Below are 13500 nucleotides of genomic sequence, written 5' to 3'. Positions count from 1 at the left end.
GGGCTCGTGCAATGCACCGGGCACCGTGGAGAGCACTGCTCCCTCCCCAGACCCTGTGGTGGGCACAGGGGGACAACTGCTGTGCGTGCCACCATCTCCTTGTTACAGGTGGGGATCTCACATCCACGCACCCAGGGAAGGAAAGATATTTTCTGAAGGGTATAGGTTGCTCAAGCTCTTAACTCCTGGTTTTCTCCCCGATGGCTGCATGGCTGCGCTGTGGTACCTGTGCAGGACCCAGGGGACACTGTGACACAGTGTGGATTCTGTGGGACCATGCACTGCATCCCACATCCCACAGCTGCTTCCTCCCTGCTGCAGTGCCAGCTGTGATCCACGTCCCATGGGAGCCAGCACCAACCTGCTCAAACCCACCAAGAACTGCTCTGAAAGCCTAATTTTTGGGGACAGGGTGCAGCCCCCAGCAGGTCAATAAATATCCCACAGCCCTGCAGAAAGCCAGCTGTTAGTCGAGACATCTAACACAGAACGGGGAAGCCTGTGTTCTGCACCATGGGCCAGTGAAGACATGGCTCCCGGTCCTCCCCCGACCCTGGAGGAAGAGGTCACGGGTGCTATATTTAGACCTACAGAGCCCAATAAAGCACATACAGGGTGGGAGAGACCACGCAAGCCATCGTACTGGCCCTTCAGGGCTGACCTTCCACCCCACTCCACCACCAAGTTCACCCCATGCCCAGCAGGATGAGCTGGGTGCAGCCCCGCAGGTACTTCAGCTCTGCGGAGCATGCTGCACGCTCACCGCATGCTTGCTGTGTGCTCGCCACACACCTTCCAGCTCCCGCTGCCACACAGCAGCATTTCACTGCCCAGCTGTCCCCAGCACAGGGACACATCTGCACCTCCCCAGCCTGGCCCCTGCCTGGGGAAGGGGGGAGAACAGGCACTGCTCTGTGAGCGCCGGGGAGCACTGGGACCAGGGAAGTTCAATAGTTTACTACCAATATTTGTCTTGGCCAGGCAGCATGGGTTGCTGGAGGAAACGGGGCAGGGGGAGGGCTCCAAACATCCTCTGCATTCCTTATAATGAAAGTAAAGCCAGTGCTGTGGCACCCGTGCTTGGGGTTAACCAAATGTAAGGCCTTTTGTCTTTAAAAATCCTGCAATAAAATATCCAGGGGTGCAATTTTCCAAAAAGCAGGAGTGAGGGGCCTCGCTGCTGGCCCTCAGCTTGACATGTGAGCTACCCCCTCCTCCCAAAACCCCACAACTCAAAGCTTTTGCACAAAATCTGCCCATGGAGCTGATCTGAATACAGCACCCAAAGTCCATGGCTCTGCCTGGGGCTCTCAACCTCCTCCACACAACTCAACCCTCCTTCCACAGCAACCATTGCAAAATGCTGGTGCCAGCTCCGTCCCACAACACAGCTGGAAAACACAGGATCAAACTGAGACCTGATGCCATCAGGGCTCGCTCACTCAGCCTGTACTGCTGCAATGCTCAGCTCAAAAATGATGTTTTAAACCCAGCTCCTTAAAAATGAGAAGACCACAGAAGATGCCCCTTGCTTGCTAAAGGCTACAGGGAGCCGAGCACCCTCCTGGCCGCTGCTCCTCGGGTGAGGGGCTAGTGTTTATCTCCTACTGGGGCAGCTGAACAGCACCTCCGTTCTGGGGCAGATAAGGAGGTTCAGAGGTGGCTCTGCCAAAGCCCTGCACAGTAGCAAGTGGTCCAGGACAAAGTGCATTTCCTATGCAGTATGGGAGGACCTCCCGTGATAACCCCCAGAGCCACCACCAGACTCCAGCTGCTCCTGCTGATAAACCCCGGGCGAAGGTGGGTGCGCGGTGTCAGGCACCCTCCGCTGCCGGCTGTGGGGCTCTGAGCATGCTGCAATCCATGCCCATGGGAAGGGCTGAAGAGGACCAGAAAGCTGCAGGGAAAGTCGCTAGCCCAGGAACAGCCCTGGCATGGCACTTGCAAAACCAAGAGATGGATCCAGGTGCCCAACAAAACCCAGCAGTCGCTTCAAGGAGTGGCACAAGGCAATTTTTATCCCCACCTGCTGCCCCAAGCACCCCTCCAGCATGACGCAGGATCTCCCATGTACCCCCATCCCCAGGACAGACTCAGCCTCCCCGATGTCAGTGGGAGCCCTGTGCTCATTAACAGCTGCCAGACAAGAGCAGGGAACTCTTCCAGGCACAACAGACTATTCACCCCGCTTAGAACTAATTAGGGCTTGTCTTAATTAAATCCTGCTAACCATGAACAAGCAGGGCCAGAATTAACTGATTTACCTGGGATGGCCTTTGGCTGCTCCTGAGGGACTGCCAGCCCGGTACGAGCAAGCCAGCCCCGTGCCGGCCACGGTGGCTGCAGACACGGCAAGGCAGGAGCTGTTGGGGCTTGGGAAGAGCCACTGGAGACCTGCCCCACAGCAGAGCATCACACCCCAGGGGACGCCGGTGCAGCCAGGTGGTACGGCCCTGTCCAAGGGCTGCAAGAAGAGCTGCCGCAGCACACCCCAGGGTGGGAGCTCAGCCCGCCAAGGCAGGAGAGGAGGGATTAGCCCTCCTGCCGCCTTTTGTGCTGCTTGTTTCTTTAACAGGATTAGTCCCTCTAAGTACATAAGAGGGTTTAATCACATAACGCCATGGGGTGAGCAGCGGGACTCCTGCCGGGTCCGTGCAGGGGCGACTCTCACTTAACTGGGTTTACCACAGACAGCGATGGAGGGGGCCGGGGCTGCATCCGGACACCAACTCACTGCTGCTCCCAGTCCTGCTCCTTTCTCGAGCATCCCCAGCCGTGGGGCAGCACACGGGACAGCTCAGTGCCGGGGCTGGAGACCCCACCAAGGGAAAGACCCTCTGCTCATCACTGGCTGAGCAGTTGGAGCCCGAGACGCCCACAAAGCATCCCTGCGCACTACTGCAGCACTACAGGGAATTGTCTTTCTTACCTTCCCCTTGCTCATAAAATTACTTTTCAATTTGGCTTTCACAGACTCGCCACTAACGGACATCTACCACCAGCTTATTTCACCTGGTAACAAACTCTTGCAAGGTTTTAGTGGAAAGAGAGACATTTAGCCAACACGACCCAACTCCAAGTCTGGTTACAGTTTAAACGTACGCAGCAGTGGAACCAAAGCACTCAGGAGTCCAGGCAAAAGCTGTAATGAAATTAAATTACAACATGGATCTTGCCAGAAATAATTATGTCGACAACTTGGGTTTTAATTCCTTATTTATAGACCTGTGGATCTAGAGAAACCCTTTGCTGATTACAAGTTTAATTTTCTCTCTCTCTCATATCCCAGCCTGGAGTCTCCCAAGACCACTGCCTGTAAAATCTCCGTACCTAGAGATAGAGCCAAGGACTGGGAGCCAAAACCAGCTCAATTCAGACCTTAATTTATACACCGAGTTCTCCGATAGTGCTGGGTAAATCACTCAACCTCACAGCCTCAGTCTCTCCGACCGAAGGGCATGAACAAAGCGCACAGAGGCAATGCCACGGCCATCGCATCGCACTTGAGTGCTGTTAGGGCTGCAAGCACTAAAGGGATGTTGGATTACAGATTAAAAGGAGCTCTTTAAAGCCTCGTTTGGAAATCGGGTGTGTCTAGCTGGCAGCTGGATGCCCTGCCCATTGCCTGTAAGTCAGCATATGCACAGCACCTTTGCTCCACGTGTTTCTACTCCCCACAAGCAATGCTGTAATGTCGGTACCTTCTTCAGGTGGGAGCAGCCCTGTGCCTGGGAGATTGGGCAGGAGGAGGTGGGATTCACCCAGACCCACAGCATCGCCCACAGCACCGCCAGGTCCAGGATGAAACACCCAGAGGTGTTTTATCCAGCCACACTGCACAGTGGCACCAGGGACAGTCCTGGATAAAGAGAGCTGGGAACATGCGGTGTGCCCCCTCCTCCAAAAAAAAAAACCCAACTGTTTTAAGGTTTCCTCAACCACAACAGGACCATGAGCCCGACCATCCCAGAGAAACTCCAAGGGATGAAGCAGTCACAGCAGAGGCTCTGTGCAGCTGCCAGGGCACATGCAGAAGGCCCTGATTCTGCCAGAAGATTTTTAATTTATTTGAAACCATTTAATAATTTTACTATTGAACAGAACCATTAAACAGCTGGCAAGGAGCCCACTTGTAAGTGGGGCTGTTATTAAAGCAAGCTGCTCGAGCGCATCCCTGTGAGCAGAGGGGGCTGGGACCAGCTGCACCAGAGCAAGCTGCATTTTGAATGGCTCCCATTTAATATCAGTTTTCAAATCATTTTGAGGGAAAGCTTTTGATTACTCAAGGATGCAGGAGGGAACATCACCGGCTGGACCACACGCAGCATCTCTTGGTGTCAGCAGTGTCACTGCTCTGCAGCCAGGCAATGGGCTGGGATGCAAACACCCCCTACACACTCCTGCCCCCTCCCAGGGAGGTGGCAGGTCCCAGGGGTGACCCCGCTGTCCCCTTGCAGGACTGGGTGTCCCTTGGGAGCTCGTGGCCCCAGGAACAAAGGCTCTTGGCAGGGCACAGCTCCTCCTGATGTTAATCTGCCTCCTGCCTCCCGCTCCCTTCCACTCACTTTGTGTTTCACTAAAAATATCGCAGCGGAGGAAGTTTCTGCCGTGGGGTGGATGCTCTCCTCCCCGGGAGGGGCTTCCTGCACTGCCCCAGCACAAAAATAACCCCCCAGCCGAGCTCCTCTGCAGGACCCACTGCCCACACCAAGCCTGGGCAGGCGAGCCGCAGCCATGGGACACCCACTCAGCCCCCTCCCTCTGTCCCCGCAGCCCACCTGTGGCTCCCAAACATTTTGGGTGATGGGACGCAGACACAGTCCACATGAAAGGAAGCGTTTTGCATCCAAACACCCTTCCCACAGCACTGGGAGGATGCAAGTGTGCGGGATCCAGGCATTTGGCAGTCAGGGCTGACCCTGCCATGCTCCAGCATGGAGAGCAACACGCAGTTTTCTTCACCTTACAACACCGTGGGTAAGCGTCCCATCTCGTATCTGGATTGCATCCAGCAGGACAAGGCTCAGATCCCTGCCGGCACCTCCTCCGAGTGCTGCGGCAACACCCAGCACACACTGCTCCCCCACAGGCTCATCACAACCCGAGCTGAGGTTCCAGCAAACCCCACTGCAGGCACTGCCATGCCAGCCCCAAACTGATACCACAAAACTGCTCTCAGCTGCCTGCACACCGTGGGGGGCAGAAGTGCAACCAGCTTCTGAAACACCCCAATGCTCACGCAAAGGCAGCTCTGCAAAAACAGGTCTTGTCCTGCTCCTTCTAACCAAGCACCAAGTCACTGGACCAATGGTCTGAAAAGTCAGTTATTTTTATGCATTTATTCTCGCGCTGCCTGCACAGGAAAGGGGCAGGCTCCCAGAAAAGCAAAACACTCCAGGCTCCACTGAGCAAAGCCCACAGCGTAGCAGCCTCCCGCAGCCCAGATCGCCACGAGCCACCACTCCATTGCCCAGCAGGTGAGGGGCAAGCATCCCACTGTCGTCCCTGGAGACAGCCCCTCTGGCTGCCACACACCCCAACCTCCATCCCCAAGATGCTGAAAGCTGGAGCTGCTCCAGAGCCCACCCACACCACCTGGGGCCCCGGCACTGACTCTGCCCAGCCCCATGACACACGATGCCAGTGAGCCCAGCACCATCAATAATGTAGCAGGGTCAGCGCCAGCACAGGGCCGCCGGCTTCCCCACAGCTCCGCCGCACACCAGCCCAAGTGCTGCCTCTGGGGCAGCATTGAAGCACTAATCCCAAAAGCAAGCCCGGCTTTACGGCCGCTCCTCGGCTGAGTTCCTGCAGTAACCAGACCCATGTAGTCCAGCACCCACTGCAATGCTGCTCTTTGCGGGGAGGCAGGGGGCCTCCAGCCCTGCTGTCCTGCCTCCCAGTTCCCTGCAGACATCTTCCCTTCCCCTTCCCCAGCAGGGACATGGCAAGCCACACTCCCATCCCACACCCTCATCCAAGCACTGCAGCAACCCAAGCTCCCTGAAGCCCTGGTGCAGCTCCATGCTGCAGCTGCAGAAATGGCTTTGCAAAGTTTTTTTTGTTTACGCAGAGAAACAGAGAGCACACAGTCATGCATCCTTGTTCCGATGGGGCGCACACATGGCTTCCTTTCAGCTTCGCCCTTTCGGACCCACGGTGGAGCACTGCCAGGCTGGCAGCATCCACAAAAGCAGCTGCTGTGGGAAGGGCAAGGAACAGTGCAGGGACACGGCCACAGCTCCTCAGGCTCTGTGCTAGAGGGTTTCCCCAGGCCTCTGCCTGCACAGCAGGAACCTCACCCAGGTTGTACCAGGATGAGCTCTGCTGTCCTCCCCGACCACCCTCTCCCCGCAGGTCCGAGCCTGCCACCAGGGCCCAGGGAGTGCAGGATGCTGCAGGGAAGTGCTTTAATTTAAACCATGCACTTATTTTTTGGGGTTGGTTTTTTTTCTAATCGCATAATTACTGCAGACATTTCTGCTCATGTTAGGTTTTATTACATCTTTGTGGTTATTCTACAAGCCCTAAATTTTGGGCCTCAACTGAGTTGGCAAAGTTCTCTGAAAACATCTGTCCCAAGTTACTCCCTTTCCAGCACTCCGGCAGAAAGCTGGCGGCTGAAGATGTTGCAACGCGAAGTTTTATTTGCAACAGAAAAAGTTCTTATTCCTGACCCAAACAGAAGTGTAAATATTTACTGCCTCAATGTCGGCACTGGCCCCACACCTGTGGGTCCTGACAGGCACCCAGGCGCTCATCCATCCTCCTCCAGAAAACAGCACATCTGTCCCCAGGCACATCAGCTCCTCTCAAGCGCAGGCCGGCAGCACACAGGAGGCTCAACACTTGCCCGCTGTCACAGCAAAGAGTCAGCCAAAATCCCCTATGTCGACGGATGGACACCCGTTCTCCTGCTGTTTGCAGTTGTTGCCAGCAGCAATGCTAAGGGTGACACTGTCCCTCCCTGAGCAGGGGCTGATTAACAATCTGCCACTAATTGCCCCACATTAAAATTTCTGGACACAACAGGCTGCTTCAGTCCAGGAGCTACTAAACAAGACCTGGGTTTGTTTTCCAAAAGCTGATTGTAAAGGTCCCTTTGCACACCCACCCCTCCCACAGTCATGCTTTGGTGTCACCAGAGCAGAGATGGAGGGGAATTGCATCACCTCAAATGCATCTCGGTGACTTTACTGTTGTTCTTGTTTCTCCTACAAACACACCTGGAGAAAGCAGCAAGGCAGCAAGTCCCAAGGACACTGCTAACATGGCTCATGAAGCCTGTGTGGCCATAACAGGGGTCCCAGTAACAGCACGTCCATCCCACCACACAGGAGCAGCAGGGGCAGCCAAGCTGCTGCCTGCGAAGGCACTGTCAGCCCCAGGCCACGCTGCCTGCACACCATGAATGCCTCTGGGATGGCCGGCAGCATCCAGGCGAGCTCCCAGCAGCACCACTCAGCACCAGCCCGGCCCTGCAACACATCTGCCTTTTACACGCCGTTAGCCCAGGCATTTAATTAACAGGCACCGCTGGCTCACACTGCTGTCCCAAAGGCACCTTTGCAATAAAAGCCACCACCACCAAGCACCCAGCGCCCAACGCACCCAGAGCAGCCCCTGCCACGCTGAGACCCTCCTGCCCTCCAGCACAGCCCTGCCTGCTACCTCCCAAACCCCTGGGGACTCGATGCTGGGTGCCTGACAGGGGAGAACCAGATCTCCAGGGAAAAGCAGAAAACAGCCCAGGGACCACAAGAACACGTTTGGGACAGGGGAATGCATGGCATGGGGGCACGTGCCCTGTTGTCTCCCCTCCCAGGGGACACAGCATGGGGCAGGCAGCCAGCAGGCAAACAGCACAGCCAGGCACGGACCTGGGTGCAGCGCTGCAGGACGGGGCAAGGCAGACGCTGCTCCCCGTGCCACCACGGCCACACAGGGCACGAGTCCCCAGGGTGCCGGGGATGGCAGGGCTGTGACAGACACGGCTGCTGGCAGCCAGCCCTGCCGACCTGCTCTCGGGGCAGGCAGCCTGATTTTAAATACGTGCTGAATTATTCATGGCATTACCGTGGTTCCTGGAGCACAAGGTCCTGAACACCAGGTCTCTGCCAGGGGTGCGTGTTGACCTCCCCACCCATGTCAGCTCTCCAGGGGGGTCACTCCTCTTGGAAAATAAGACTGGGGCAGTGTGGGGGAGGCTGGCAGGGCCATCCCCACCCCGCCTGCTGCATCGCCTCCCCGCTGCCCACTGCTACGGCCGCCCCGGGTGCCAGATTTCCCTCCTCTCTGTTTCAGTTGCTCGTTCCTTCAGGCTGCGCTGAACAACCCGGCTTCAAATCAAGGAGAACTGCAGCCTTTACATAAACAAATGCTGCTCAAAAAAATGCTGCTCCCTGGGAGCAGCCTGGAGCATCAGCACCAGTTCCCACAGGGGCAGGCTGGGGCCAGGGGTCTGCAGGGGGAAGGGAGTTGCCTTTTCTCCTCCTTTACTAACCGCCTCCAGGGAAGCTACACAAAAGACCCAAGTGCTGCCAGCCCAAGCCCAGCTTCTCCCAGTGCCACCCGGCTCAGAGCCTGGTCCCCTCCAAACACAGTTGAAGGCAAGTCTCTAACTGGACCCCAGCTGCCACAGCCCCATGTCAGGGACCGAAATCTCTCCCAAACAGCCCCTGCACTCGGGAGCTGTGCACCCCACGTGGGCCCAGTGCTGGTGATATACAGGATTAGGGTCAGGCTAGAGCTGCCCCATGCAGGGGCATGGTGCTGGAAGGCTGAGCACTGCAGAAACTGGGGTGCACCATTGCTCCCCGGCCTCCAGCCATTTTGGACCTAGGAGGAGAGCCACATCATCCAGACCAAAAGCCTGAAGTAAGCAGGACTGCAAGGCGCAGGAGCAGGATGCAAATCCTGCTGCTCTGGCCACCCGTGACCTCATACCACGGTCACTCATGGCCACAGCACAGAGAAGTGACCTTGGCAGAGAAAGGCTGCAGCACCCAGCTCTTCAAAGAGCTGCCACGCGCAGAGGCAGGAGCAAACCAACCGCTGTCCTGAGCCTCTGCAAGCACCCAACATGCTCAGCACTGCCTGCTCAGCAGCCCCCGTCCCCAGCCCCACATTGTGGGCATCGTCCCCAGAGTCAGCTCCCTTTGTCCAGCTCAGGCTCCACCAAATGCCAGCCCCGGCTCCAAGACAGCGAGCACCAAATGTCCCAGCCACACTGCCCCAGGCAAAGCCCCCAGCCCCCTGAGGGGAAGCGCGGGTGCTTCTCCCCCCTCACACCCCAGCCCTGCCTGGCTCTCCCCGTCCCACCCTCTCCTTGGAGGAGCCAAAACCCAAAGGCCGGAAAGGACCGTCCTGTTCCCCTCGCCTGACTTCCCGTCAGCACACGCTGTTGGATTGCAACCAGCATACGAAACAGAGACAGGATAGGAAATCCCCAGCTTGGAAAGCCGCCCCCGGCTGTGCCCAGCCGCCCCCCAGCCCACCCCGGGAACAGCTCCTCTCCCACCAGTCGTCCTGGGGGTGACCAGCCCCCCACTGCATCAACCCCCAGGGGAAGCACACCCATCATCATCATCACACAGACATTCAAACAGCTTCAAATCATGCAATAAGTAAAAAAAAAATACTGCCCCTGTCCCTGCCAGCCCCAAGGAAGGGGGGTTCCTCCTCTGCAAGATACCAAACAGCTCTGGAGGGAAGGGCCAGAGGTGAGACCCCCTCCTTATCGCTGGAGACACACGTGCCTCCTGCTTCATACCAGCATCGCCTCTTATCTGCGCAGGGGAATTTCTTCAGCTGTTACTCTGTGGGGGCTCCTGAGGACACGAAGCTTTCCTGACTCACCCACCTACGTCCTCCCAGCAGCCCCACGGCCACTTCTGGGCCAGTACCCAGCCACCACCCCTCCTCTGAGGGGGCAGAAGCCAACCACCAGGCCCTGCAGCCCCTGCAAGCTCCCCGGGTAGGAGGAGGAGGAGGAGTGTGCCCATGGCAGCTCTGCAATGGAGGAGGCGGTTGAGCACCAGCACTCCCTGTCCAGTGGCACAGATCAGCAAGCACAGGGGGGCTGCAGAGTGGGGACATGGAAGGGAAGGGGACAGACGGCTGCAGAGAGGTGACAGTCATGGACTCAGCCACACAACACCCACACCACTCCTACCACATTCACACCCCAAGCAAGGGCAGTGCCAGCACCAAACCCTGCTATCTGCCGAGTGCAAGGCTGCGCTGTCTCCGCCAGCCCAGCCCCAGCAGCAAGGCAGCCATGGAAATTGGAAGTTTTCCACTCCAAATTCTTTCCTTTTTGGAAAGGAGTTTACCAATAAAAGGCACTTACTGCAGAATCACAGTCCAGACCCAGGCCACTTGAAAAAGAGCTAATTTCCTTCCTATTTAAGCAAAGAGCTGAGAACACATTCGCCCCAGATGTTCCCTCCCTCCTGCAAATAAAGGAGGAGAGAGAAGCTCATTCATGAGCTCCAGCTCTGCCACATGCCTGGTCTGTGTGCCCTGTCCCCCCGCAGGGGAGCGAGACCCAGGCTGGGTCACCCATCCCCAGGGCTGATGACCCCCCACCAGCCCCCCAGCAGCTCCCAGGGCTCACAAGACCCTTGAGGGGTGCAGGAGGGGAGAGAGCAGCGCAGAGGGAGGTGCTCCCAAGGTGGTGGCACCCACTCCCCAGCTCTGCCCCATGCATTGCCCGGCTCTGCCCTCACCTTCCTGCTGCCGTGTGAGGAGAAGCTGTGCGAGTGCCGCTGGAGGCTGCCCCCGGTCAGATCCAGCTGTGGCTTCCAGACCTCCCCGTTGTCGCTGCCCACCGATTTGGTGGGCGAGACGCCGGAGTTCAGCAGGATCCCACTGTGCACCATCTCCTCCGTGCACGTCAGGCGCAGGCTGCACAGGTACTCATCTGTCTCCTTGTCCACCACAAGCAAGCGCGTCTCTGTCTCCACGGCTTTGATGCGCTGCACAACCTGGAAAGGAGAAGAGCAACTGAGTAGAAACCCAGGGACCTCCTGGCTGTGGCAGGAGCTGGATCCGAGGACCATCAACTCCCCCACGCTCTCCTGCAGCTTCGGTCTTGCTGCAGGGTGCAAGTTTGCTGTTACTTCCAGCCATCAGCGATGGGGGAAAAGGGCAGACGGGGGCTTTGGGGGGACCCCCAGGATGGAGTGCCTGTTGCCTGCAGCCCCAGGTGATGATGGTGATGGCTCTTTCCACTCCATGGCCCACAACCCACATGACAGTTCTGCCCAGGGTAGCTGCACAGACCACCCGGGATCACCTGCTCTCCTCAGACACGAGCTTTCACAGAGGCTGCTTCATTGCCCCCCCCAAGCATCAGAAACCCTGCTGCCTGGTTTTGTCCCTTAGAGGGACAACACAATCTGTCCCACCAAGCAAACAATCCTGCACACTCTCATTTCCTTTATATGGGACTGATTCCTTCCCCTATAATCAGTGCAGGGTGGAGAGCCAGGGTGCACAGGGAAGCACCGAGCACCCATGCATGCATTTGGTGGCTGGGCTGCCTTTGCTGGGTGCTCCCCACCACACCGGTGTACCGGCTACCCCCCGCCCCAGGTGGATTTACGAAAGAAACAACCCGATCTGCACGTTCATCCCCGGTCTGTGCTGTGGGCCAGGAGAGATAAGGGAAGCCAGTGCTGGGAGCAGGAGATGGGCCCGTCCCTGCTGGGATCCAGCTCCAGGCAGCGCTGAATGGGGACCATTGTCCTGCTGCTGCCCGGCTCCTTCACGGGGATCGGTGACTGGCAGAGACTCTGAAAGGAGCTCGTGGTGTCGGTGCAGCGGGGAGAGCCAGGAGGAGCCGATTGCAGCCGGACAGGGGGGTAAAATCACACCAGGGTGGGCTGTGATGGAAACAGGGCAAATCCAGGACGTGCACAGGAGTCAGGCAAAGGGAAACAGCCTCCAGACTCCCTGCCAGCAGCCACATAGGGCTGGCTCTGCTCAGCCACCTCATCCCTGCACAGGCCTTCATCCCGAGGAGGAGGAGGAGGGGTGGTATCACTGGCGATGCTGCTCGGCAGCCATCCCCAGCCATAGGGTGGCCCTGAAGACCACAGACCCATGACCCCCCCAGGGCGTGCCGGGAAACCCCCGAAGCAGCGCTGGGCTTTCTTACAGGGCTCCTGCTCTGATCTAGGTCACACTGGCCAGACACACTGCAACCACCAAGGTTATAAGTGGTAAATGAACCTAATGCACAATTAGCTAGCATTTATTTACTCCCCTGCAAGCTCCATTCAAGGTCAACAGAGCTGGTATCTGCAAATGAAAAAAACAACCAAGAAATTTATAGACTGCAGACAAGGCTGCTTGTCCTGAACCAACTAATCTGCTGCAGGCTGCAGCCTCCATCTCCACACACCGCATCGGGCAGCAGCGTGCCCACGGCTCCTATCCGTAACTGGCCTAAAGGGTGCTATTCCATCAAGCCCCAGAAAATCCATCTGCTCCCTTTCGGATCTATTTACATGCGACATCAGACAGTGCTGCCGATACTGCAAGGCAGTGCCTGTGTGAGGCCACTTCTCCTGGAGGAGACCTGGGAGCAGGCAGCTGACATGCGGTGGCAGTAGATACAGGTGGGCAACGCCTGTGGGGAGCACGCAGGAGAAACATGCTGAGTCCCGCAAAGCAATATCCCCCAGACCCCGCAGTTTGGGTGCTCCAGGCATTAGGGCAGCACAATTAATCACTGCAGGGAGCAGGGTCCCGCAGACCATAACCAAACACAGAGGGACTGCAGAAGCAGCCGGTGGAGAGCAATGCTGGGGCTCAGCCTGCTGCCGTGCTCCCCAACAGCTATAGCAAGAGCAGCAATGAAGCAAGCATCCCCCCAGCCCTGCGAGTACTGGGGGCTGAGCCAGGCAGGGATGGAGAGTGGGCACAGAGCAGCCCCTCATCCTCTCCCCGTTGGTGGGGATGAGCAGAAGGAGCTTTCTGTGACAAACTCCCCAGGATTTGGGGACAGAGCAGCAGGGTGAAGGCAAAGCAGCAGCCAGGCACACGGCAAGGTCCTGCCAGACGCGGGCAGAGCCCAGCACCCTACCCGTTTCCGAGCCATGGTCACAGCCTCGAGTCCGTAGCTTTTCTGAAGACAACACAGCCTTCCCTGCACATCCTGCACCTCCGGACCTTCTCAGCACCAGTCCCAGCCGCATGATTTCCGCAGCTCCACCCAAACAGACTTTCAACTCTGGCTACACCAGCACCAGCCCAGCAGAGCCAGCCCAGGCCCTTCCACCCTTGCCAAACACCAGCTGCCCAGGAAGGAGACTCATGGTGCCACTGGAAACAGCTCAGTTCATCCCTCCAGCGCTGAAAGAGATGCCTCTGCCTATGCACCACACTGCCAGCCTCAGCAAGGACCTGGAGGCTTTCCTGTACCACCTTTTAACAGCACAGTCGGATCGCCTTTGTGCATGCCACACTGGTGCGGAGACACGGAACAAGGAA

General features: G+C 57.6%; 1 protein-coding gene across 2 annotated transcripts in view; it reads right to left on the bottom strand.

The window, feature by feature from the left end:
• Positions 1-13500, bottom strand: part of NHERF2 (NHERF family PDZ scaffold protein 2) — a 41001-nt gene that overhangs the window by 24955 nt on the left and 2546 nt on the right. For both annotated transcript variants that reach the window (XR_014228422.1, XM_082314517.1), the window contains exon 2: positions 10731-10988. Coding sequence is in view for 1 of the 2 variants with exons in the window: in XM_082314517.1 (XP_082170643.1) it covers positions 10731-10988 (258 nt within the window). In the remaining variant the exon portion in view is untranslated. The remainder of the gene's footprint in view (positions 1-10730; positions 10989-13500) is intronic.

Source organism: Platalea leucorodia (assembly GCF_965183815.1).
Source record: "Platalea leucorodia genome assembly, chromosome: 5".
NCBI classification, from domain to species: Eukaryota; Metazoa; Chordata; class Aves; order Pelecaniformes; family Threskiornithidae; genus Platalea; species Platalea leucorodia.
The sequence above is the reverse complement of the archived record's forward strand: the minus strand, read 5'-3'. Positions and strand labels throughout refer to the sequence as shown.